This window comes from Centroberyx gerrardi, chromosome 14, assembly GCF_048128805.1.
Source record: "Centroberyx gerrardi isolate f3 chromosome 14, fCenGer3.hap1.cur.20231027, whole genome shotgun sequence".
In the NCBI taxonomy this organism is placed as follows: domain Eukaryota; kingdom Metazoa; phylum Chordata; class Actinopteri; order Beryciformes; family Berycidae; genus Centroberyx; species Centroberyx gerrardi.
In genome coordinates this window covers 20,108,077-20,135,206 of record NC_136010.1, presented here as the reverse complement: position 1 = coordinate 20,135,206, position 27,130 = coordinate 20,108,077, and the positions used below count along the sequence as shown (strand labels likewise).

General features: G+C 46.1%; 1 protein-coding gene across 1 annotated transcript in view; it reads right to left on the bottom strand.

The window, feature by feature from the left end:
* The window catches only part of itga5 (integrin, alpha 5 (fibronectin receptor, alpha polypeptide)), a 34,301-nt gene extending 7,393 nt beyond the window's left edge, over positions 1 to 26,908 (bottom strand). Inside the window, exons 1-21 of the mRNA XM_071921441.2 lie at positions 26,459 to 26,908; positions 16,938 to 17,068; positions 12,261 to 12,361; positions 11,605 to 11,728; positions 11,002 to 11,063; positions 10,868 to 10,913; positions 10,630 to 10,755; positions 10,471 to 10,515; positions 10,127 to 10,170; positions 9,851 to 9,907; positions 9,144 to 9,196; positions 8,752 to 8,960; positions 7,857 to 8,048; positions 7,723 to 7,768; positions 7,494 to 7,607; positions 6,091 to 6,146; positions 5,471 to 5,628; positions 5,103 to 5,240; positions 2,393 to 2,460; positions 726 to 876; positions 380 to 472 (exon numbers count right to left, since the gene is read on the bottom strand). Coding sequence (XP_071777542.1) covers positions 380 to 472; positions 726 to 876; positions 2,393 to 2,460; positions 5,103 to 5,240; positions 5,471 to 5,628; positions 6,091 to 6,146; positions 7,494 to 7,607; positions 7,723 to 7,768; positions 7,857 to 8,048; positions 8,752 to 8,960; positions 9,144 to 9,196; positions 9,851 to 9,907; positions 10,127 to 10,170; positions 10,471 to 10,515; positions 10,630 to 10,755; positions 10,868 to 10,913; positions 11,002 to 11,063; positions 11,605 to 11,728; positions 12,261 to 12,361; positions 16,938 to 17,068; positions 26,459 to 26,667 — 2,223 coding nt within the window. The 5' untranslated portion in view covers positions 26,668 to 26,908. The remainder of the gene's footprint in view (positions 1 to 379; positions 473 to 725; positions 877 to 2,392; positions 2,461 to 5,102; positions 5,241 to 5,470; positions 5,629 to 6,090; positions 6,147 to 7,493; positions 7,608 to 7,722; positions 7,769 to 7,856; positions 8,049 to 8,751; positions 8,961 to 9,143; positions 9,197 to 9,850; positions 9,908 to 10,126; positions 10,171 to 10,470; positions 10,516 to 10,629; positions 10,756 to 10,867; positions 10,914 to 11,001; positions 11,064 to 11,604; positions 11,729 to 12,260; positions 12,362 to 16,937; positions 17,069 to 26,458) is intronic.
* Between the last annotated feature and the right edge of the window lie 222 nt (positions 26,909 to 27,130).

Genomic DNA, 27,130 nt, shown 5'->3' with positions numbered 1-27,130 from the left:
TTAACATCCAATTGTCTTCCTCTGCAGACCTATTAAACAGTGCCAGCCTGTGACTTGATCATTAGAAAGAGGAACTCTTCCCAGCATGCAGCCTTGGGTACAGATGGAGAGAGGCTTCCTGTCACAACACTGCCTCACACATGAAACAACTGTTTCCTGCGCTGTTCATACCCAAATCCCAGGATGACACACAATCTTTTCCTCCAAAGAGCAGGAAACCATGATGTTGTGTCGTCAACCATTATGACTTTTCCACCAGTAAGCGCAGCTCAGAGGCAGCACTATATCAACCCTCTTCTCTAGGCCTTTGACTCACCATGAAAAACCCTGTGTCTTAGCTTGTAACAGAGTCAAACAAAAAGAACAGTGGTATTCTTACACTGGTACCAGACTTCATAGGATTGCCCAAATCACAGCTGAGGTAGCGGGTCTGGTTCTCGGTCTCATAGCTGCAGGTCAGCTGGGTCAGGCTCTGGAGAAGAGATGAGCAAGACAGAGAGATGAAGAAGATCAAAAGTACTTCTGAGTCAGTTACATTGTATCAGGAAAAACTACCAACTGTTATCAAGTCCTAACAGACTTTGCTTTCCTGGAAGTTCCTCCATGATGCCTGCTGTATAACATATTGGGTATATATAGAGATATATATATAGAAATATTTTTATAGAGCATCCATAAAGGTTCTATAAAAAGTAGGCTTGAGTGTGTTTTGCATTTCCACTCACCTCATTATTGCGGGCTATACCGCTGTAGTCTGCTTCAGGGGGCAGGACCACGTACAGCTCCGCCTCGTACGCCCCTCCCTCGCCCTCATTCCTGGCGTTGAAAGTCAAGGTCAGCGAGTTGTCATCACCTAGGTAGACTTCCTTCCTGTCCCTGAGGACCCAACCAAAGGAAAAATTGATTACTAATAGGGTCAGCGGTCAGGTCAAAAGGTGTCAGGCCTCTTTAGGTAAATAAACACGGAAAAAGGTGTGTTAGGGTGTCATAAGTAAACAATGAGATGCTTTGTTCATGGTAGTTGGCAAAACACAGCCACTAACTGGGTAATACATTGTTTTTGCTTTAATAAAACAAATAAATCCTCAGGCTTTGTGCTCTGCATATCTATTAGGTTTAGAGCTGGGCCGCAACCCAAAACACATCAGTTAGATTCATCTCAGGAAGCCCCCGTCAACTGAAAATTTTTCCAATGTAGTAATAAAGTCATACATGCAATGGAGCACAGAGCAGGACTGTAAAACACCTCCCCCTTCCCTGCTTTCTCTCACTCCCTCCGCTCCCCTCCCCATGCCCCTCCGCAGCTCAGAACAATGAGAAATTCCATATGGAGGGCCACACAGACGCTTTTAATTACAGCCCGGCCTCATAAAGCAAGGCAGGAGGAGCAACTGAGAGCAGATTTCTAACGCTGATCCTCTGTTGGCCAGAGAGCCATACGTACTCTGATTCTAACCGGCATCGCACTTTTTAAACCAAACAAAGGCTAAAAATCAGAAAACACCACAAAACCTTAAAGCTTCCCCAGGGGATTCTTGGTCTAACAGGTTATGTGCCTTGGCAGTGGAATAGCAGGAATAACACTGCAGGAATGATGGATACTTTTCACTGAAATTCCACTAAATCATGGCGGTCCCCTTAACCCCTCTAACTACTATTAAGCTTACATACACTACTGCACAACAGACAAAAAAAGTCAAGCCATTATTTCAATTGCACTAGTAATCACACTTTCTACAGCTCAATTTATGTAGCTGCACTTGGATGGAACTGGGCACTAATAGGCACTCACAGCAGGTTATTCCATACGTGATGGATAAGCTATACATTGAAAAAAATGGAGGCAGAGGGTAGATAAATATAGAGATGTGAAATCAAAATGACAGAGCAGAGAGGGGAGTATTGGGGAGGTTGTTATTTTTGAGAAAAATGCTAACAGATTTCTTAAATCAAAGTGGGGCAGGGTGCTCCTGACACCGCTTCAGAAGTAGGCGAGGTTGGGACTCTTTGGCACACTGCTCCCATACTTTCCAAACTGATCTCTTTCATCTCTCCTGTCTTTCCCCCAACAGTTTGTCAGCCAATCATAGCACCTGTAGAGCTGCTTCCTGTTTTTAGAGGACAGTATCCCCCTACTCCGGTGCAGCATTGTGGCTATTAACAGAACTCCCTGGTATGCTAAACTAAACAAAGCAGAGAAGCGACAAAAACAGCTGTATTTATGCTGCAGTACTTAACACCGAGTTCCCATTTGCATAGAAGAGGTGAAGAGTTCAGCGTCTGTGACCCTGTTCACAGTTTATCATGCATAATCCACAGCATCCTAGTGTATTTCCTGAGATCTATATGCTCTGGGATTTCTAGAAATATATGAGGAAATGAATAGACTCACCCATGGACTGCCAGCTTCAAGTCAGGAACACAGATGTTGTCCTCTCCACAGTCCAGGAGAATCTGAGCCTGAAAGATGCACATAGGGGGGAAATAAAAGCTTTAATAGGGAGCAGAGCACACAGTCATGACACGGATCATGCTTATCATAGGTTCTGTCTGAAAACACACTTCTTATACACATGAATTGAATTAGACGCACAAGATAAATCACACATCAGTGTAAAGCAGAAAACAGGGTGAGTGTAGCAAGATGGGACATGTGGTATAATGACTAATACATTCCACCGCCACCTCCCACCCACCCAACACACACACACACACACCTGGACTGCAGTCCCCAGTCCCTTCTTTACAAGGTGTCATCACCGCTCATCAGACACCTACAGCAACGCCGTTAATACCAATCTTATTGCTCACAGGGAGAATGGCTGACTCAGTGTGCTGATGACAGGCACAGACCTCCTCCCCTGACCCCGCTTCCCCCGACACACACATGCTCTCTGTCTGCGCCATAAGAGAGGGAAATGATGAACGGGAGAGAGCGCTGCTCCAGAGCCCCGCGACAGTGCCAGAGGAGATACTCCTGTGGAGCCGAGCACAAGGCTGCCAGCCCGGCTCTCGCCAACGTTCCACATCACAGCACTGTGTGGCGCACCGCACTTTCACCACACGCTACGCCACCCAGCCAACCACAGCAGTATATGATCATATGGAGAGGGAGGGGCCTGGGGGATAAGGGCACTTACTGAGATATATCTCTCTTGTCCTGGAGAGGGGAGGGGAAGGGGGGGTCCAGAGATGGAGGGAGGGAGGTAGAGGGAAAAACAAGAAAGGAGGAGAGACACTGCTGGATGAGTGGATGACCGCTGAACGTGTGGCGGGGCAGGACCAGGGAAAGCCCTGTGGACTGGTAAATTGCTTCCCGCTGTGATTGTGACATAGTGTGATGATGCTGATGACGATGATGATAATAAATAGAAATGGAGGAGGAGATTAGAGACAGCCAAGCGCCTCCCTTGTCATTACAACATCTAGGGGCTCTAATTATGGACACCATGGTAACCGCCATGCTAACTTGGCCACATGCGCTCACTGGCCCGTAGCCTATGTAGGGCAGAGGAACAAGGTCTGTAGGCCCATCGCCCTGCTTAAACAACAACAACAACTGGGAAACACAACTGACATCAGACAGCATGTGATGTATTGAGGGCAAGCATCACATGCAGTATAATCAAAAATATCTTTAAATGAGTGGAGTCCATTAATCAAAGTCATACTCATGTGGCAAGATGTTCTTATTTAAAGAACAATGAGGGCATTGAAGCACAACTTGAAGCCATTTCTAACTTCTTAAAAGGTGACAACTGGGAGCTTTCCTGATTTTGCATAAGCGTAAGTCTTCATTCATGAAGAGGTTGCTTGTGAGATCTGAGAATGTTCCCTACGGCAATTAATAGATCCATCATAATGCCATAAAACCTCACAGCAACATGTGTAATGCGTTATGATGAGAGAGCGAGACTGTGCCGAGACGCATCAGCCATCTCTCACTCTCACTCAAGCCTGAACAGTGTGAGAACTTGGCTGAGCCAATGTAATGTTACAAGGCCTGCCACACATTCTCAAGGCATATGGAGAAATCAATAGGGCATCATGTGTCTGATCAAGGCCAAGGCTGTGGTACGATACTCACCCCTTCTCTATTTACACACGGTTACATTCACACAGCCTAAAGCAAGATTAATGAAATATGTTGGCAGTTTTACACTACTCCCACTCCCATTTTACACACACATACATGGAGGGGGTTTGCCCTGTTCGGATGTTTGGAAAAAAGCTAAGCTTTTTCAGGTTTTAGGTTGATATTTTAGCTCAGCGTCTCAAGACCTTGGTTCAGCAATAGACCACATCTGTTAGAGCCCCAACAGCTTTGATATCTAGGGAGGACATCAATGACAGGGTTCAGTCCTGATCCAACAGGAAAAAGATAGAAATACACAAGGATAGAGAGAGAAACAGAGAGAGAGGGGGAGAAGGGGGAGATCAAACTACGCTCATTGCCTTTCCCCAAGTGCTCCAATCCAGTGGCTATTGCTGAACTCACATATGGTGCATGCTGCGCCACAGCTGAAAGCATGCCCACATGTTGAGCCAGCCCTACTCACTGCCAGAGAAACACTGGCAAAAAGACGATAAATTTCAACCAGATGGGCAAATGGCCTGGCTGTGCCCCACCCAGAAATAACCTTCTGTGTCTGTGCAACTCTGGAACGAACCACCTATGAACCGTTACACAGCCAAGCGGGCCGAGAGCTATTCCTGCTGGGGCAGTGAAACACTCTGCACTATACACATGCCTCACATTTTTATATTGAAAACTGCTTTCCAGACACTCTGGACCCCTTCCCAGCAGAGTAGTTTAAAATATAAAAAAAGAAGAGCAGCCTCTCTCTTTCATCAGGGGACTGGAGAGAGTCAGTGAGTGGCTGCTTGATGATAAGGGAAATGGCTACTCAAGGTGGCTGATATTCTTACCATCAGCTCAGAGGGAATGGAGTCTAGGTCAAAGTCTCACTACCACTTGGACATTAATAGTGAACATTGCTCCACCTCAGCAGATATACTGATGCTATAAACCCTGTAGATCACTCCAAAGTGAGTTAACTGCTGGATGGAGGATCAGGGCAGTGCAGTGCACGTCAAAGTACCTTCTGCTCAATGATGTGGGTTGTCTGATAGTTGAGGATGGGCCGCAGGCCGTGGGAGTCAGCTGCAGCATTTGGATCCAGGCTGAAGTTCAAGGCCACATAAATGGAGGAGAGCTTGTCCCTGAACTCCTTCTCATCCTGCAATCGAACACAAAGATACATTAACTAGGTTTCTTGTGAAATGCAATTTGTCCAAACAAGATCTTTTTATAAAGGATGTCCCGAGGAGATTAGTTCTCATCTTAATGTCAAATAACGATTATTACTGCTTCATCTTTTCACATCTTGGGTTTCTGAGTGCATTCATCACAGAACGAGTGATCATGATTATAGAGGTTATCATAGTGAGAGATTAAAAGCAGGCGTACTCTTAGGTAGATCTTGGTGTGGTGACACATGCGCTCGCCATGGCGCACCCTCACACTTTTCTGGACCGAGGCCTGCTGGGAATCCAAGAACAAGGCCCTCTTCACTGCACCTTTCTGCTTGTGCTTATGACTATCCAGCTGCACCTCCACCTGGAAGTCTGGAACACATAACACAAAGACACACACACACACACACACACACACACACACAAATGAGCATTCATGGCATGATGAATGTTCTTGAGTCGCGTAATGACAGGTTTAAAAAAAGACCATAAATACTCTCAAGCACACGGACAATGTAGTCAATGTAACTTAAATATAATGGCAGGCATATCGGAGAGCACTTGTATATAGAGGAAGGAGTAATTAGAGATAATTACTAGGGGTTGATAGGGAATGGAAATGAGCAAAAAAAGAGGGCTGGTCATTAAAGGTGGATCACAGCCGATATTTGGCGCACTGCACTCCCTCTCTTGTCATAACACAATCCAAATGCTGTGTCACTTGCCAAAGCACTTTAACCTACATATTACTGTGGACTTAATACATTACTATCTGTGGCTATTTGACAGTTTCCCCTGCATGTAATACAGTGCAGATGTGAAAAATTGGCTCACCGAGGTTGTCTGGTAGGTACTTCCCATCAGCAGATATGCAGAAACTCAGGTTGACACTGTTTTGGACAGAAGGGACAAGGACATGATGAGGGAAGCATATGCATTTATGGCAGAGAGTCAATGTACACACACTAGACACACAAGACACCCCACTCAGTCTCACTTATCCTCTCACGCTCACTTTCTCCCATGCCCCGCTTTTCTCAGTGGCTGATGTCAGCATTAGCTCTTTACATGCCTCGCATTACAAGGCATGAGGGGTAATGGGGATACAACGAATAATATGAAAAAATGTCAACTGTCTGGAGACACACCGGCATCTGACTGCTTTCACCAGCCATGCTGATAAATGGTTGTGTCTCCCTTTCCACCCTCGGCCCCCCCACACACCATGGAATGAGAGTTAAGAAGGGTGAAATTGAGCAGCGTCTCGTGTTTCAGCGCTGACCAGTCAACGGCTAGCGTCTATATGAGCCTGTAGCTCTCTCCCATGACATCAGCCACACAACACGCTGCCGCTGTCCAAGAGTCAGCAACCCCAAAACCCCCAATCCCTTTACTAGCAAACCCACACTGGAAGCACAGAGCGAGAGAAAAAAAACACAGAAGAAGAGAGGGAAGAAAAAGGGAAAGAACGTCTGTTAGAGAAACACAGGAAAGGGAAGAGAAGTGAAAGACGAGAAGGAAAAAGACAGCGAGTACAAGGAGGACTTCTTTCAAGGTGCAGTAATAACTAGATGTGTATGCTCCTGCGTCTGTGTCTGAGTGTGTGCGCACGCTCACGGGAGTCTACGTGTCCTGATGTTTCCCAGCTGTGTTCCACCACCAAACAATATCTCATTCAAAGGCAACGACAAAAAAAAAAAAAAAACTCTGGCCCCTCCCTCCTCATCCCCTCCCGCCCTCCTCCCTCCCCCACCAACAACTCCTCATCGCCAGGCAACGGAGCGTAATCAAGACACATGTGTATACAAGAGTTTCCTTTATGGATTGGGAATCTGGAGAGGGGAAAAGCAGACACATGAGCGCAGTGTCAACCATGTCGAGCAGCGAGCAGCGAGCAGCCCCGGCCCGTTTCCTCTGCCTGTTGCTGGAAATGAATACCATGCACAGTTCGAGGAGGCCAAGAAGCGGTTGACAATGCCGTTATTCAGCATGTTATTTCTCTGTTCCTCCGCAGAAACAGCGCGCTATGAAGCCGCTTTGAAAATAGGTCAGCCGATAAGAGCTCGGCGCTCAGCAAAAATGAATACTGTGACTGTTGATGGGAAGGATATTCCTTATCAGAGCTTCCTGTTAGGGTAGAAGTGTTTATGCATGTGAGAAAATGGGGAAGCCCATCTTGCTGGAGGTGGGCCAAGAGAAAACCAATCAAGAGGCAGTTAGACGGACTAAATGCTCACCAGGAAACATGCATGCTGGTGTTGCCATTAGTGACTACACAGTTTTTCTCCTCAGGGTTGATCATGGTGGGAGACACTGTCAAGGAGGCGCTGGTGTTGACTATTGGACGGGATCTGTAGACAACAGAAAGAACATACACTGAGGCCACGATCAGAGAAAGTTAACATTTCTACTTGTATTGTAGCAGACCAACAAATATGGATACAAGGGAGTTTAAAAACAACATACCTATAAAGAATTGCCTTGTCAACACCAAAGGCACCGACAATAAGATCTGAGGACATAAATAGAACAGAATTAGATCATGGACACTAAAAAAAGATAATGAGGGTCATTATATGCTTACTTCTATCCTCACTCACCTGGGTATCCATTCATGTCCAGGTCCTTAGCACCTCTAAGAGCAAATCCAAAACTGGCAGGAACGGTCCCAGCGGCCCACTGGCCAGTGATCACCTGAGATGGCTTGTCCCCAAGTCCTCCTGAGTTTCCATTATAGATGTAGACCAGTCCCTGCTGGTCCTCCCCTCCAAACGGACAGCTGATGGCCACATCTGCAGAAGGACAAAGAGGGAAGACAGTTAGCACATTTTCCAGATTATCTTGAAACTAAAAAGATTCTTTGGTGAGAGACTGTTAGCAGATTCGACTTTTAGTTCTACAAACATTTCTCAGAGGCAGAGCTGCTCTGGAGGCAGAAATAATCTCATTGGTTGAGTTAAACCTCAGTGGGCGGAGCCAAAGCCACCATTTCTCTGGCTAAGTAACTTTAGCTACACTGATTCCAGTGAAAAAGGCGTAAGAGAAGTAAAAGAGGTAAGAGAGCAGGTAGCTAATATTATGAACGCTAATGCTGTACTTACTGCAAAATGCAATCTAGCCATACTAACTTATCTAGATTAGAGATCATGAATGCCATGGTCATGAATCAGTGAATCAAGTAGTCATTGCCGTTTATATTTTCAATTTACATTTTACCAGATTTTCTTCTTTTATTCAAGTTTTATGCCAGTTAGATAACTTGCACTCTGAAGAACTGTGGTTCTGCCATTTGAGATTTAACTCAGCCAATTACATTATTTCTGCCTCCAGAGCAGCTCTGCCTCTGAGAAATGTTTGTACTAAAACTCCAATCTGTGGACCATGAACATTTCGTCTTCATACAGGAAAGAAGTAGGAGCCAAGACAAAGAGACAAACCATTTATCTTTCTACTCATAACTCCTAGTTATACCCCTACAACAATCCCCATTCTCACCATTGAAACCATCCTGGTTCAGATCTCCCAGTGGTGCAATGGTGCTGCCAAATCTCCCAAACACCTGAGTGCCTGTCAGGTGAGGTAGGTAGGGCTCCAGGTTCAGGGGGCCACGCTGTAGGTAGACATAGACCCGGCCCATCTCTTCCAGACGGCCATCGGAGCCCCGCACCATGAACATGGGAGCTCCCACCAGCAGGTCCACCATCCTGCAGAGAGGAAGGGAAGATCACACAAATTAATTTAGACTCAGACACATTGGCGCTGCAGGTTCCTGCTGTAATAAGTTGTGGGTGGGATCCAATCTAGATACTGCCCAGCTAATTAAAATGAGATAAGAGAGATGGAGAGAGAGACAAGGAGAGAGACACGGAGACCTGCCTCATACTCACCCATCATTGTTAATGTCAGTCGTCGCCACAGCATAGCCAAAATATGATCCCATCTGTGAAAACACCAGTGTTACTCATATTTCCATGACTGATCAGTGAAAATCTCACCATCCAAAGTCATCAACTACGTCAAGATTTGGTTTATTCTTTGTTTATACAAAACAGTCACACTACTGTAAAACTCAGACATGCTTATAAGTCTGATTCATTGCTTGAATTAACTGAGATTTTGTGAAAGAGTCGTGAAGGCTTTTCGCACTTCTGCTGCATGATGGACTTAATTAGGTGCCGTGTCTGTTACAGCTCTGTTTCATTTTCAGGATTATCTGTCCTGAACCTGAGTCTGGAGTACAGAGAATGCAGAAGCAGCCTGAATTGCCAGACTCCGAGTGTAAGCAAATTCACTCAGGATTTTATTTATTCAGCTGAGCCAATCAGCGCTGTTAAAACCACCTCAGCCGCGCTCCTTCTATTCCCAGAACCATTTGTACAAATTGCCTCTGCACTTTCCCCTCAATAATTGAGCTTTACAGCAAACCACGAAAGAGCCTGACTAGTAAAGAGAACATTGTCAAGGAAATTATTTTTGCTTACACCGACTCAACAAATTAAGAACTCTCATGAGGAACCAAGCAATGAAAACACAGAGCGACTGGCGCTTGGAGGGGCTTTCTGTAGATGGAGGGGAGAGCAGCTCTCTGACTCACCTGTTCACCAGTGTAGTAAATCATGGACTTCAGATCAGTGCCGTTCAGTATATACACCTGCAACACAGCAGCCGCATATGGTGAATATCTCTGTATATACTCTAACATAAGCATAATCTCTGTTATGGTATTCACTAAAAAAACGATTCCCTCTGTGACATATATTGCTAGGGCTGTTTTCTTTCTTTCATTTTCCTGCTGTATTAGTCCCACAAGTCCAAAGCCCAGCCCTCTCAACCTCTTTCCAAAATGAGAGTAATGATTAAGCCTTCTTACCAAACCATAAAGCATGAGTCCTTTTGGAACGCCAGCCACAAAATCTGAGAGGTGCACAGAGAAAAGGAGCAAAGATTTAGGAGGGAAAATACCATACAGGTCAAAACAGCCTGGAACTTCAGATAATTCCAGCATTCACAAGCTTTCCAGCTCAATAGTGAAGTAAAATACTGTAGACGAGTTCAGTTCATGTTCACTTCAGGTGTAATATATGCATTGCTCTGTGTGTGTGTGTGTGTGTGTGTGTGTGTGTGTGTGTGTGTGTGCGCGGCACAGGCACATTGCTTTATTCCATGTACACCACATCTAACATTGCAGCTGTATAGCCTGTTTGATGGCCTTACCTTCCTCCTGATCACCACTGAATTCCCCAACTGCAACAGAGTAGCCTGTAGGCAGCATGAGAGTACAGATTTTAGCCTTAGCTTGCACAGTAAACATAGAAGATACACGGTAATGTGCATTTATTATAACAGCACTGAGTTTTAGTCAGCCACTCTTACCTCGATAGCTGTCATCAAAGTTGGCCTGGACCTGTCTGGTCTCGATCTGGCCCCCTACAGACTGCATGAAATAGCCTGGGTAGTACGCTTTGATAATCTCCTCCTTGGCTGCAGAGATCACCTGACCTGGAGTGAAACAAAAGATTAACATATACTTAGAAAGACGGTCATTCTCTTCAAAGGTGAATCTGATGTTTGTGACAGACTTTCAGATGATTCATTGTTATGTCCCACATACCTTGCCAGAAGTAGCTGCCTGGCCCTCCCAATACCACTTTGCCATCCTGAAAGATAAAGCCTTTGCATTACTACGCTGAAAACAGAAAACATTGTCACGGAAACCTCTGGTGCTCCACTAAAAAGAGTTGATACCTTCGTGAAGTCAGCGCTGAATCCTCCCTGACAGTATCCCTGTCCGGACGCCCCATTGATCTCTGAAACACAGAGAGGAAATGCTTCATGAATCATTTGTCATTCATAAACATCTTAAAACTGTTCAATATTCCCCTAAGGTAACAGATAACCTATGATTCTAGACAGGCTAAATAACCCATACAAATACTGTTGTGTAGGGAAATATCTCAATAATATTCTATAATAATGTTCTATAATATATAGTCTTCAGTAAATAAATGATAGCAGGTGCCAGCTCACCGTTATTGTTAATAAAATCAAGCTGTCTAATGTCACAGCAGGGACTGGCTCGGTCTCCATGGAGTAACATGATTGATTACAACACAGAGGGCTTAGGTGTGTTTCTATAGCCGGTATAGTCTCTGGAAGCTGTTAGCCACTGTTACTTGATACTATTTCCATCTCCTCTGCCTTGCCTCACGGGCAGCACAATTGACCCCTTATCTACCTCCCAGCAGAGAGGACAGCTGTCATGTTAAGGTGGGTTACATCAGGTCCTTAAAATGGGAAGACAGGAACATCAATCTAGAGACATTTTCAGTGGTGAGTGCTGATACCTACCTGTGCGGCAGGGAGCATACTCCACAAATTTGGTGAAGTTATGGACTGAGAGGTAGCAGGTTCCTGTAGCGTCCGACTGGGGGATGTCCTCTTTAGTTCGCCAGGAGTAGAGAGGGGCGCAGGCCTGGAGGGGGGAGGGGGTGGAGAGAGATGGGGGTAGGTGGGGAGGAGGAGGGGGAGAGGTCAGGTGGGAGATGTTTTTCCAGTTCCAACAACAGCCTGCTGAACTCAGGAGGAGACCCGGGCTGAGGTCAGCGATACATCTGGAGCAGGGTAACCACGTAACTCAACCCAGGTCACAACCCATACAATCAGACCAAACAACAGGCGGCTCAACTTTGATGTCACGGGGGGCACAAAACATTTCTCTACGGTGTTTCGAGACTGGAAGTGAAAATTGGACACGAATCACAACAACTCAATGGACAATAACCTCGGAGACAAACTTTTAACAAAGAACATACACATCCCCCATGACGTCAGAGCGGGACATCACACATGTAGACAGCAGTTTCTCATGGCCATGTGACCAGCGCAGGCTTCACTGAGGACTCTAATCATAACAGTGGAGGGCACCAGTGCTGAGGAGCACAGTTGAAAGCCAAGTCTCCCTCTGCCCAACCCCCCACCATCAGTCTCTGAGAGGGTCACCTTACCAGAATGGTGTCGCCGTGGGAACGCACGGTGGCGCCGAACCATTGGTGGGACTTGACTTCAGCCTGATAGTTTGTGTCGTTGAGCAAGACGGTGCGGTCCCCTGGGAGAGACACAGAGAAAAAAAGGACACTGAGTAACGGCACTTTGACAAAACATGCATGTCTGAACCCCAAGTATTCGTCCTGCCTTTTCCCCTTCAGCCTCCCCAGGCCCTTGGAAACATCTGGACATTTGGCAGAAAGCAGGCTTACAGACTCCAGTTACACTATTTTTCATGCAAAAACGATCGGGGCGAGAATTCGAGGAGAATGGTATTTGCTACACAGCCACTGTTCAGATGTCAGAGTGAGACAGTTCTCTTAGCTTGGACGGGGTTGGACTGGCTTAGCCTCGTTGACCTTTGGCTCTGTTTGGCCACCTGGCCACTAACCCTGATCTCCCACCTCAACTCTGTGACAGCAGCAGGTGACATGACAGATGGTCTGAGGAGTCAGGTTTAAACACAACTTTATTGGAAGACAGATGTTACATCTGTGCTACAATGGAGAATGAAATTCAAACAAATTGATTGGGCAAGGACCTTTCTTCAGCACCCCATAGATCATACAAATAGGGCTTGTAATTCACAAGTGACTTTATCTGAGGGAAGTACAAATATGTTTTGATTTGTTTTGAAGAGCAACCTAGGCAATGTTGAAGAAGCACTCCACCCTATCCCACCCTAGCCCAGTCCTCCAACTCATTTCCGCCTGTAGATTGCGTCAGTAAAAAACCACAAGCGTGTTGCAAAAGAGCAGAGCAGCATCTCTCAGGGAGAGCGGACTGATGCATACTGCAAGGGGTCATGACCTATGAGGATGTGAGGAAAGCAGGCTGTGTGTCAGCCCCCTCTATCCATGCCTCTCCACTCCTATTCTTTCCTCTCCTCGTCCCAGCCAACTAGGCAGCCTGGAGCTGGGGGCGAGGACTTGCTCCATGTCTTGGTGGAAACAGAGAAGAGGCGGCTGTCCAAGGAAAACATACACTCTGGCCCAGCTTCCTCATAGCAACCTCCCAATCATCTTTGTTTAAGCACACACTTCTCTCTGTCTCCCTCTCTCTAGTCTGTCTTTTCATTTTCAATATTATCTCCAACTTTCTATTCCTATTTCTTTACACTATCTCCACTACATCTCTATTTTTCAAAGTCTCCATTTCAGTACCTCCCTTTTTCTCGCTCTCTTTCAGGGAGTGCTGCCTCCCCTCGCCCCAGAAGGTAAGCAGCAGGATTATGGTTCTTTAATAACCTAACTCTAGTTCTGCTATATCTCCATCGCCAGGCTTTGCTTCCTACATTACTCATCACGGGCCAACAGCAGCCGACCTTACCTTACCCCCACTGTGTTAAGTGTGCGGCGGGCCATGTGTGAAGAGACGTGCTTTAGCCACACCAGCAATAACATGAGCAGCACATCAAAGGGCTCCTTATAAGCTTGTTACTTTAACTAATGTACTCAAGCTATATGTACCTTTACTTAGAGCATATCGTCTTTATATTTTCATAACTCAGGGGCCTTTGTTTGGTTAAGGCCAATGCGGTGCCACCAGGGAGAAGCCATACAGGACTGTGTAGGTTTGAGCCATGTTACCACGGCAACCAGGAGCAGAAAAGGCAACTTCTAATTCATACTGCAAAACTATGATCAGCTTACACCTCTCTGTCATCTGGTCATGGTAAAAGAGTGGAAGCACTTTCCACATCTACGTCACTGTTTTGTTTTCTATTTCAGGAGCCGGGGAAAGAGATTTGGGCGTTCTCACACAGCAGCACTGCGAGTCCTGTGTCACTGCCGGTATTGTCCGTGTCCGAGACGCCACGTCAGGGTTCATACAGCGTGACATAACGAGAGATGAAAAGATCTGTTAGTTAAGAGTCTCTGCATGGCCACCGGACGCAGCCAGCTGGAGTCACGCGAAACGCTCACAGCCCGAACACGGGTGAGATTCAGAGGGCAGATAAAGGGAAATCCAGAGACGGGGCAGAATAACATGTCGTCTGAAGTCCTCCTGGGACGCTGTGTGCTGATGTGACATGGTGCCTGGCCCAGTCTCTCCCGGGACAGCAGAGGAGTGTGGGGGTCTGGAGTGCGTCCATATACTCACTCTCCCCTTTGAACTGTGTGTGAGAGGACGGCCATTAGTGGGGTTAGAGCCTCTCAGTGTGTGTGTGTGTGTGTGTGTGTGTGTGTGTGTGTGTGTGTGTGTGTGTGTGTGTGTGTGCGCGTGTCAATAGGGTAGAAGACAAATGGCCAAATTCACTCATCACATCAGCTGCCCCTGAGGGAGTACCGACAGGAGGAGAATGAGAGGGGGACAGAGTCGAGAAACAGGGCTCTGGTTTCTCCCTCCCTCCCTCCCTCCCTCCCTCCCTCCCTCCCTCCCTCTCCTCCCTCCCTCCCTCTCCTCCCCTCCCTCTGGCCTCCTTGCCCTCCCTTCCTCTCACCCCGTGTGTCCCACTCTCACACCCTCCCCGCTGTCCTCTTTCCCCTCTCCTCTCCTCAGATCCATAGACAGGCTCTTATCTCAATGGAAGAGGAAGTGGATGGGAGTGGGGCCTCTGGCCACTCTGACCCAATTAGTTAGGCTAATTAAGAGGGCCTGTGGCCTCTGGGTCAGACCTTCACCCACACCAAGAGAGAGGGAGACCACTGACACCACTCTCATTTACTGGGTACCAACACTGAGGCCAGAGATGTATCTAATGTATTAACAGCACTCATTCAAAGACAAGTCAGTATTCAGTATCATCACTAAATGTAAGATCTTATCACCTATCCCTTATTTCCAGCATTGGCAAAGAAAACACAGTCACAGTTAAATTAATTAGAGCAGTAAAATGCCATAGGCGTCCATGTAACAGCTCTTTGGCACAGATAGATTTGCATGTGAATAACAATGTACAGAATGTTCCTCCATTGCACAGCGGTTCTGGTATGGTCCAGATGGCTGAATTGGCTCTGGCACACTAATCTGCACTTTCAAAGCCCATCAGAAAAATGAAGGACACTCTCTGACAACCCAGGGGACTATCCTTCACCCCAAAACCTCGCTGTTCGCACATGACATCACTCACCATGGCCTCCAGCCAGCGCCCAAGGATGTGCAACACATTTTCTGTTGCAAGAAAAAGGGTACCAAAATAAATGAGCAAAGGGCAACCAGCAGTGCATTCCCATACAAAGAGGTTGTTAAACGAGGCTTGTGAAAGTTTCAGTGGAATATTTCTCCCCTATTGTGCATTATGGACAGTAAATCTAAGTTGGCCCATAGTGCTAGGCTTTGATTTCCCAGGAAAGAAGCCAACAGTCCCCCGCTAACTGGGGAGCATGCACACACCACTGTCGTGCTACATGTGTGATGCATGTGTGTCTTTTCAGGGCATATTCAATCTAAAAGCTAGTAAGATTTAACCAGACACTATTTTTATTTCAATTGTACCTTTCCTCACTAAACCATTTCCCCATTCCTTCAAAAGTGGCCGATGGGTGCTTTGACTGTCCACACTGAAACATGAATCCATTCATTAGAAGATCTCAGAGACTTCCGCATCTTCTCCCAAACCAATTTATCTAATTCTGACTCAACTGAAGCCTTTTTGTCAAGACCGGTGGTGGGGACATTTCTTTGTTTGACTTATTTGTTTATTGGTTGCTTATCTCCCCATAGCTCCTGGGGCAAGGCAACACAAACATGGCCCAGAGGAAGGAAGGAGTATCCTTCAAAACCCTCTTCAACACCCCATTATCCTTTTCATCCCAAAAGAAAGGACACAAACAGGAAAAAGGATCATCTAGGTTCCAGGAACCAACGTAGCCAACAACAGTTCAGTGGAGTGGAACGCTGACGCCTGATCCAGACCTGCTGCTGAATGCAACAGCAGAAAGGAAATGGCCCACTGGCTTAAGAAGGGTACAGGGGAGCAGCAAAGCCCAGACAGCTTAACAGTACTTAAACAACACCTCCACTTTCCTCATCCCCTCCAACAGCCAGACAAGACAATAAAAGAGTAGTCACAGATGTAGAGTTAAATGTCAACGTGCTAGATGTCTGACTCTGGTGAAAGTATCTGTAATATTTATTGGCTGTCTATTAATTGTTACCAGATTTTGTGTGCCGGTCTCATAGCAGCACATATGAGCGAGGAATAAAGTGCAACTCATAGTAATAGGATCCTGCCTCATGTGTAAATTTATATAAATCAGATCACAATACCATCATATAGAGCTACTCAATGCATTCACGTGCTATAGGATGTATCAGAAAAACAAATTTCCTACTTTCATATGAGTGCCATTGAAAGTCAAATGATGAAGTTGGAAAGTTGGAGAACATTTTGCTACCCAAATTATGTTGCAATGACAACATTTAATCTTCTCAAAATGGCATAAAAATCACTTATATACACACACACCCGCCAGAATAACCATTATAACTAACTTTTGTTTAGATTAAGTTTGTTAAATTAGCTTGTTGAGCTGCAGGATGTTTGTGTTTGTTTATTGTTTGTCTTCTGGGTTTGATGAAAATAGCACGTGAATGCAAACATGTTTAGCAGCCGACTTGGAAGTCCCGGATGTTGGACCGTCCCACCAGCCTGTGAGCGCACAATATGTCTATGTGTCAATGACGAGGCTTACCATCATTGTCAAACTCAATGCTGTGACACTCTGATTGGCCGAGGCTCCATGGGCAGTAGAAGACGGATCCTCCCTCTGTAATGTTCAGCTGGCTGGTGTTGGCCTTGGGAGCCCCGATCAATACACTCACACTGGGAAGGAGAGAGAGAGAGAGAGAGACAAGTTGCTGTAAATCAAATGTTCCACATCTACCAAACCACAAGATCCTTATAAACCTGAATTTCTTTATCTATCCAATGCTAAGGTTGGTAAAATTAGCTCTTGGTCTGGCATCAATTAAAAAGTGCATGCCAGACCTCCCACCCGACAGCTTTTAACACAATGCAGTACACACATTTTACTGCTTAGCGCGCTGTATTCTGACTTTGTAACAAAACATTTTAACAGGTTTCAGCACCGCGTTACATAATGCTATGCAACCAAGGGGAAATGGTTGCTATGACATGTGATGTTCATGGACACCAATACCTGTGTGCAGCCCAACACACAGGCAGAAACACTCGCACACATGCACGGGCACACATGCATCCCTGTTGGGCAAATTCAATAGGAAAACAAGAAAGCAGACGGCCTAAGTGGAGTCACACTCTTGTTGCTACAGCTGTGGCGCACACTAAACATCCATGTCCTTGGAGCTTCACTGTAAGACTACAGGGCAGCGTAAGGCAACCACTTCAACAGACAGACCAAGAACAAGCGAGGCTACAGGTGACTCGAGAGTACAAGTCTAAAGAACAGATAGGACAGACTTCAGAGGCGGAGGAGAACAAGAATAAACAGAGAGTGATGATAGGTGACGGGTGGATGGAGGAAAGTGGAGGGAGGTGAGAGACTTGGACATGGTAAGGTTGGAAAGATTTTTTCCCCAGTAGATAATCTGTCTTAAGTGGACGGTCCAGCCATTACCTCATTGTGGACCCACTTATCCCACTATCATCACAGACATGGTTGTAGGCACTGATGTGGGTGGAAGAGGCATGGGAGCACTGAGTGTAGACAGGGTCGGGGTGGGGGGGGGCCCAAAACAGGAAGAGCCCACCCTTTCCTGCTCCAGATCTTCCAATAGTGCATGAAAGTTTACATGTTGGCTAAACTTAGCATCCTGCCCCCAAGGGTAACTACTCATTGGGTCCAGAAGAAGGGAGAGCCGGCAGACAGTTAAGCAGTGCAATATTCCATGACCTTAATCCTCCACAAAAAGTAAAGAAGTGTGACTAATACCATCAAACCCATCTTTCACCTGTGATGACAAAATGTCACAGAAAGTTACTGGATTTGGAAGAAAAAAAATGAAAAAAATAATCACAGTGAATTACTGGGCCAGGACTGTGGTCTTGGTACAATATAAGCCGATCTGTGGTTTTGAAAACTGTGGGAGGACAAAGGGAAAGGTCGTAAAGCAGAAGTTATGAGTTTAATATCACACTATTACCTGTGGTCTCACTACCTCAGAAGAGATATAGTACAAACCCAATTCATAACGAGGAGCAGAAACCCTCAGTTTGTTTTGGACGAGAGAAAAAAGAATCACATCCTTCCGACTTGGAGAGGGAGAAATAAAAAGAGTAGCCCCTTTTTTCCATCATGTGAGCAGACGGAGGGAATATCCCAGAAGAGCAGCAGAGCCCAGCTGTAGAATAATGTAAATCCCAGAGAAGCTTCCTTGTCACGGATTCTCACGATGAGACAGCTGAGGATCCCCCTCTCTCCCTCTCTCCCTCTCTCCCTCTTTCTCTCTCTCTCCCCCTCTACACTCTCGCACACAAATATGTGAGTAGCCCGGTAAACATTTAACACTTCAACATACTAGACCACACTCGTGTGTTAATGTGTTCTGGACAAGCTCAGTACTTATTCACAGGGTTGCAAGACTGTCAGTCACCTGCAAACCTTCTGAATCTTTCCGACGAAAAGAAAAACATACTTTCCAAGAAACTGCAAGAGACAAACTACAAGAAACAAATGACTACCTGTGTTTCTGGCAAATGTGAAGCACAGTTTAATCTGGTGTTTCTATGGCAGAAAACAAATAGAAGTAATCTGAGGTCAAGCACATCTACACAAAAAAATACAACTGGAGCAACATGTAGACACTAAAAATGCCAAATAAATTGGAAGCCATAGCGACTATTATTGAATCACTTCTGAGCACAGTCCAGCCATCGCTGGCCATGGCAGCTTTTCAAAGGAAAAAATACAGGAAACAACAAAACAAGCGGATCATGCTTTAATCAGCAAGTTGGCAGCTGAAGTGAATTTTCACTACCTCGCACACACATACACACAGATGCGCAGACACACACACACACACACACAGACAATTACAAATTGATAGTGATCTGAAAGTACTGTAAATAAGGAAGAATTAGCATTTAATGAGTCTTTATCTGGTGAGGATCGGTCTGGTTCTAACTGGCATTCCCCCTCCCCTTCACCTTATCTGCCAGCTCTGTCCACAAAGGTAGAGCTGTTGTATCGTTAGCATTTAATGAAGCTCTAACTGCAGTTGGCTGAGTGCTGGATTAAGAATTCCTTTGTATAAGTAGGGGGGAGTCTGTGACCGGCGCTTTGATGGGTATGCAAATGTGTGTGAGTGGTGGAGGCAGACATACTCATGGGCTTGTGTTTCAGCCACATTGTCTGAAGTGGCTCTAGACAAAAGACGGTTCATAGTGGGAGCGAGAGCATAAGGGTGAACCCCATCAAAGCCTTGATAGGGGTCACAACGGGCAAAGGGAGATGTTTTGGCTCCTGGTTAGAAAAAAAAAAAAATCATTCCTTGCTCATTTGTCAGGTTCGTGTTGCTGCAGAAAAATAGCAACTGATTTGGTAAGAATGAGCCTTGAGCAATTTACTGGTGAGGGTGCGGGCGGAAGAAAAACATTAGCGGCTTCACCATGTCTCCCATAGTCAATCCCACCAGCCCAGTCAGCTGCCATACACCACTAATGACCCCCACCACTCATTTGACAATTCAGCATTAATTAAACTACTGTAATTGATTTGGGCTGCTAGTGAGGAACGCGTAAACACCAGCCTCACTGTAACCGAGGACTGGGTTTGTCTCATTTGAAGCTTTAGCAATCAGACGACATTCTAAAAAAATATCTCGCCGCACCATAATTGCCGCACTGTAACCACTATTTTATGTGGGGTTGAGAAATTAGGGGTGATGCAGAGTGCTGGAACTTGCTGATGTGACACGATCGTGCATAGCCATGGCTAATAGGGTTTATGATGAGGTTACAGAAGGAGGTTGTCAGAGGGCAAATTCCTGTTTTGCCCCCTCCCCTTCAACCCAAACACAGTTTTCCCCCCATTCCACATTTAATTGTCTTCCTCCCAGCTGCAAAGCTTATGTCACTTGAACACTATTATAATTGATTTAAGCTAGAAGGGAGAAAAAACACATGCAGCTTTGACTAAGTAGAAAAAAAATCATAATCACATTTGTTAAGCCTGCCAGTGCCGGCTGCAGTCACCATCTGTAGTCATAAACCAGCACACTGAACGCTATGGCACAGACACCCAAGGGCCGGGTGAGACTGGGAAAAAAAAGAGCAGTGGCCTTTATAGGCTTTAGCGCAAACCTCAGCAACAGCTAAGTAACAGATGTACAGCGACCCATGGAGTTTACACTCAACTATCACCACATACTTGAACAGTGGAGTGGTTCCAAATCAGTGAAGGAATTCAGATGCGGCGACCCGAGCTGAACCAAGGACGGCTCTTGACCTGCACTCCTCTCACTGCAGCAGTGGAGCGACAAGGCGCAGACCAAAATACATGTAAACAGCAACCACCGTCTCTCACTACCTCCCACTCTGAGGACCCACTGGACCCACTCCACCCACCCAGGTGAACAACATCCTCACGGATCCATGGGAAGAAAAAGGATGAGGTGGACAGTCAGTGGACATTTTCAACAAATATGACAAATGAGTAATGACCCCTAGCCTATGATGTAAAAGTACTAAAGCAATATCGGCTTTTCAAAGCATACGTATTCAGTTAAGGAGAATGAACGACGGAGAAATGAGAAGCGCAAGTAGTGTGTGATGACTTATTCTAGACCACATGGAGCCATACGAATAGTCTAGCATCCTCTCAGAGCCAAGGCCAGACAGAAGCTGTTTCAGTCCTTACGGCTGCCATACGGATGATCGTCTACTCAGCGTTCAAGTGAACACACACTCACTCACTCAGACACACGCGCACACCACACACACACACAAACGTGTTCTCAGTGCTGCTGTCCAGGAGCTTGAGGATGATGAGAGTAGCAGTGCCTGCTGGGATGCCGTGTGCTGACTACAGAGAGTCTACTGTGCTGTGCTGAAGCCACGGTTTTTTTTTCAACAGTCAGATGGTACTGTAAGTCACTGGAGAAAACTGCACTACAGGCCCAGAGCCGTTCATGTCTAATGAGTTCTAACAAAAGGCCAATAGGATACGGTCCAAAGATGCAAACCGTAATGTAATTTATAGACATTTCCACGTCTCAGGATGAACTTGAAAAGGAGCCGTTCAGAAACGAAGCCACACCAACCAGTGTTGTTCAGATAAACAGTCCCGCCTGTTGAGGAGCAGATCTCGCCATCATCACAAAAGCATTTCCTCACTATCCTCAAGGATATTGGTGTTTGGCAGCAGGTGGCCTGCAAATTACAAGTCCCGGCCCAGGTGACCAAACTGTTACAAACACTGCTCTTTATTGTCACAGAGGAAAAGTATGCTGACATCCAAAGGCGAGTTCACATGTTACAGTTTTAACGCTGCTCTACACCTGGGTAGGAGTTATTATTCTACTCTGGTAATTGCATCAACATGTTGACACAAAGCTGATTTTGCTGACACTTTTTCACTGCAGACTGCTCAACAAGCCACCTTTCCTGTTCCTTTCTTCCTCCATGTAAAGAGACACCACTTACACCATCTTTATCTTGATTGCCTTTGCAGCTAACGTGTGAAAACTAGTGGCTGTTTCACCCAAACCGCCAACCGTGTCATTTCACTGCAAAAAAAAAAAGTTTCACAAGTGGCAAGGGAGTAATTTGAAACACCCAGCTACTTAAGAAAAAAAATCAACATGACTTGAGGTTTCAGCCTCTGTATTTTCTGATACCAAATTGTAGCCTATCCCCGCCCCCCCAACTACCCAGCCCCCTGTAATTCACAGCCCCACTGACCCCAAAATCCTCATGAGGGGAGTTTAACTGCCGCTGGTTCACACCTCTCCACAATGCTCACGTCAGGGGGTCCAGTCCTTCACACCTCTGGATAGAGAGGCCGTTGTATAAAATGTATAGGGGGGTAAGGGTGTGGGGGTGTCACACAATCACCTCTCTCATCACTCCAAATCACAGCAGCTGTTGGAACACTTTGTCTGTACACCCCCACCCACCCACACACACACACACACACACACACACACACACACACACACACACACACACACACTCATACATACACAATAAAGGCCAGAGGTTGGAATCTCTAATTTCTCATTTCCATCCTGAATCCGAGAACTGAGGCTGATTTGAATTTCAGCCATTCGAACGTCTCAGTTCACAAACGGACAGTGGCGTCATTCGCTTCTGTGCCACATAAAGGACGGCCTTTATCAAGTTACCAATGCAATGAGTCATTTTGTGACCCTGGGGTTAAAACAAACCAGGCCTGTTGGCAGTCACAGATTACATCTCAAGTGTGAGTCAGTTCGGCCCTGACCGATAGCCACTTCCACTGCAAAGTAGACACGGTGTCCTGGAGCATTCTCAACCCCATGCAGCAGACGTGACACAGGCTCCACGGGCCCTTTAAACCCATCGTCACCATCCACACTGACATCTTTTTCCACTGAAACACACACAGGCTCATTATGTAAACCCCCTATTACCAACAGACCAGTAAAAGCTGGACAGGCACTTTATGTTTAAGACAGACTGCTGTGTAGCTTGTGTCACCAGGCTAAGTATATCCCAATTGACCTTTACAACTAACCTACTGGCCTGACAATCATAGGTACATGCTGTAGTTCTACAAAAGACAATCTAAGCAGCTTTTCAAAAAGCCAATAAATAAAAGAGAGAAATGAGTCATAGCGAAAGCTTCTCCAATGGAAAACAGTAAACAATTTCCGCCGTCAGACAAAGGGCTCCATTGTCTGCAAGCCATGGCGGGTAGCGATCGCTGAGAACCTGGATGAAGAATAGCTTGGCAGCCCAAATATACAAGCTCCCTTTCTGCAACCCAAACACGCACCCATTTGATTTAGAAACAGGTCCATACAAAAGGACAGCAACGAAAACAATAAGAGAAATTGGACTGATCATATATGGAAGGGGACCGCGGTGTAGACACAGAGAAAACATTGCTGTTTTAGTAGCCAAAAGAGACCCCGGGCCAACGTCAATATTAGTTCAACAGTAACCCTGTTAAAGAGGGTAAACTCCAGGAGAGTGACCAACATGCACTGGATGACCTCGGCATACGCTCGTCACGGCCAAACCATCCGTGAGCTCATGCACGTCGCCAACACCCCAGTGAAGCACATGCTGCCGAGAGGGGCGGGCTGGAATACATTATTATCTCCATCATCAGCTGCAGAGGGGCCTCCATTACAGGCCGCCACTGCTATTTAATGAGGATAGTGCATGAGAATGACATGTTGCACTGTTAAAAGAATAGAGTGGCTGAGAGTTATGTGCAAATACTTAAAGGTGTTCCTTCAAAGTCCAACATGAACCATTTTTCTGTTGCGGCCATCTCCACTGTCTTGATTTGTGGGACATCAGAAGCTGTTTGGTCCTTCCAGACACCCCAGGCCATGTCTGTTATTATTTACAGCTCCTGACCTTTGACCCCGTCTATCTCAGCATGATCCACTCCCTGATCCCTGCCTGGCACCAGGGAAAGCCAAAGAGTGAGTTACGGTTGTTTGATTATCAAGTGTTTGAGGAGAGAGTCAACACTCAGAAGTGGACCAGCAGTGCAGAGACTGACATTCATAGACTACAGCCAGGTCTGTCCTTACTAGTATGAACGTAGAAGCTAGCACAAACACACACACACACACACACACACACACACACACACAGGGAACCATACATATATATATATATATTTCCCTTCCTGTGTGTATCTGACTTGCGCAGTCACACACAGTTCACAGACTCTATCCTCAGGCGTTCTTCCATGGTGGGCTGCCAGTGTCCAAACTTAATTCTATTACACTGGGCCAGGGGGCACGACAGACACGCATACATAAACTCGTTGTCAAAGAGCGTCAAAGTAGGAGAAAGTAAGCCTTTGTGTCTGTGGGCCTGAGAGGCACATGTGGATAGATCTTGTCTCCATATCTACATGTGCTATCATTCTCCTTTTCCTCAAGCACCACAACAGTTCAGCTAGTGATGAACAGAAGTTTTGTCATGTTTAAAAAAAAAAAAAAAAAAAAAAAAAAATGTATGCATAAGGTCAGAGCCGTGCTTTGTACATCTTGCACCAGCTCATCTTGACATGAAGAAACTCCCCTGCAACCCAGAGCTGACCTCACCCCTGGATTCCAGCTACTCCCCCACTCCCCTGTGTCTCCACAGAGTGGGCGATAATGATGTGATGGCAAACACAAGAGATAACAGAAACCCATTTCATGTCTCTGTATCCCCATTTACTGACATGGTTTGATGTGTTAAGGTCTAAGAAACTATGGGTGAGAAAACGGGTGGGATGCATGTGGTTTGCTGATAAAGAAGATGATGCGTGGACTTAAATCTGCTCTCTCATACATTGTTTGCTTTGACATTTGACTTTTGAACACATATCATCCACAGGAAAATTACAGGGAACTAGGCTGTAGGATGCTGCACTTACGAATGATCCCTGCTCTACATATACAAACCATTGTCTCATCTCCTCCTCCATAACCATGGCGTCTCAACTGTAAAAAGTTCAGATGAAGTCATCAGTTAGATGACGTCTCCTCTGTCTCACACATAATGAGACGGGAGAGATGATGGGGAGGGAGGCTAGACAGTGGGGGAAGGACTGGGGGATGGAGGGATTAAAAAGCCCTGCAGAATGACATCAGCATAGGAGGAAGTGAGGAGGGGGACGTTAGAGAGAGGAGAGGGCAGCCTTTAACATGCTCTGCTCTGACTCAGTGTCTGCAAGCTTCACGTCCTAAATCATAGCCCCTGTTTCCCCGGGCAGAGAAATAAAGAGCAATAGCAGCAGGCCTTTAAAGAGAAATTGAGGGCTGGGGAAAGAGGAGGGGGATCTCCCCGTGTCGGAGCGTCTGCTGTCCCGGGATGTGGGGAGGAGAAACAGGGAAACTGGAGCTGCTGGCGGCCCACTCGGCACAAAGCCCTTCCTCAAACCCCGGCACGCTGGCTGGCTGAACTGTGGGACGATGAGTGTCTGCTGGTGCTCAGCAGACGCACACTCAGGAAGTCTGATTCTGTCTGGGCAAAACCCAGCCTGGGCGCATAACCTTTAGTTAATGATTATTACAATTACAGAGCCAGGTCCAAGCAGACCAAAATGTACTGTACTGACACTGAGACAGACTGACATAGTCACAGAATCTACTACTTCACTCATGCCCTCCTCTCTGCTGCAGCCCTTTTGATACGTGACAGTCGGGACGCCTTGCATCATCATATTGTTATATTCTCCTCAGACTACTGGGTCGTTGTGTTTGACCACAAGCATGACATGAGCTGAAGTCTCTCAACAGGAGGACTGATGGGGCCCAATGCATGCCAGAATGCTGAGACAGTCACAGCATGTTCACATCCCCACTGAGCCAAGCAGCATCACAGTCAGCTGGAGCACTTCAGACCAATAAGATGTGACTGCCAAAGGTGGCAGTTAACCGGCTTTGTTGGGCATTTAAAGGCTAAAAGGTCAGAATTCAATTACATTTTGTGGGGCAATGAGATTAGAAATTGAGGCAGATTATTTGAAGTTGTTCGCCTTTGTTTGAGGTGATTCGTTTTTAATAATGGAATGGCTACTCTTTTCTATTGGTATTTCCAGGGCTTGGACCATAACAGAGTTTGACAGACGCCTTTTAGAGCATAAATTCAATTCCTCCTAACATATTCAATTAAAATGAATTCCATGCAGACCGAGGGCGTGTGCGCCGTGCGTAAAGATCTCCAAAGAGATAAACAAGAACTTGATGTGGTGTCAGGGCCAAAAGCAAACCCCACGCATGAATGAAAATTGTTCCTGATGGAAACAACACTCTGTAACATTTAGCGAGGAGCTGTACAAGTTCTAAAGTTTGGCAAAATCACTGATACAATAAAAATGGAAACTTTGAGTGTTTGTGTGGCAACCGGGCATCGTGAAGAGCCCCCAGATAAAATTATAAACAAATGTTTCAGATTTTGCACTGGAACTTGTAATGGGCTTGGAGCCTGCTGCTGAAATATCCCGACTGCTACTTTATTTGCCCCTCCGTGTTTGCAACAACTAGCAAAATATATTGTGTCTCGAAAAAAGAAACTCACCTCGCCGAATCTGCCAAGTAAAACTCCACCGCATATCCGAAGTAGCTCCCGTTAGGTCCGCTGTATACAGCTGGGTTCTCCACGTCCAAGTTGAACGCCTCGCAGACAGGCTGAGAAAAAGAGAGGAAAACCCCGATACTACAAAGCAGAGTGCGGGCAAGAGGGGCTGCTATTCCCGGCGTCTTTGCGCGAAATCGTTCCAACCCCATTTTAAGAATAAATTAATCCACTAAAGTTTGTTTTAAATGGCGAAACTGTCCCAACTTTAGCGCGTTCAAATCCTCAGAGCCCCCCGTGAAACAGTGGTTGAATATGGCTATCTAAACTGCATCCCTGTAACTCTAACTGGGCAGTATCTCATAAATGCTCCGTCAGCTCCTCTGTGCGTCCTCACCCTCTCTCTCTCTCTCTCTCTCTCTCTCTCTCTCTCTCTCTCTCTCTCTCTCTCTCTCTCTCTCGCGCTCTCTCTCTCTCTCTCTCTCTCTCTCTCTCTCTCTCTCTCTCTCTCTCTCTCTCTCTCTCTCTCTCTCTCTCTCTCTCTCTCTCTCTCTCTCTCTGCTTTTCACTACGCCTTCTCTGCTCACCTAATCAGCGGTATATGGAAAGCAGGGAGTTCCCAGACCCGTGACAAACTTTTGGAGAGGTGGAGCTTGTGATTCACAAAAAAAGTTT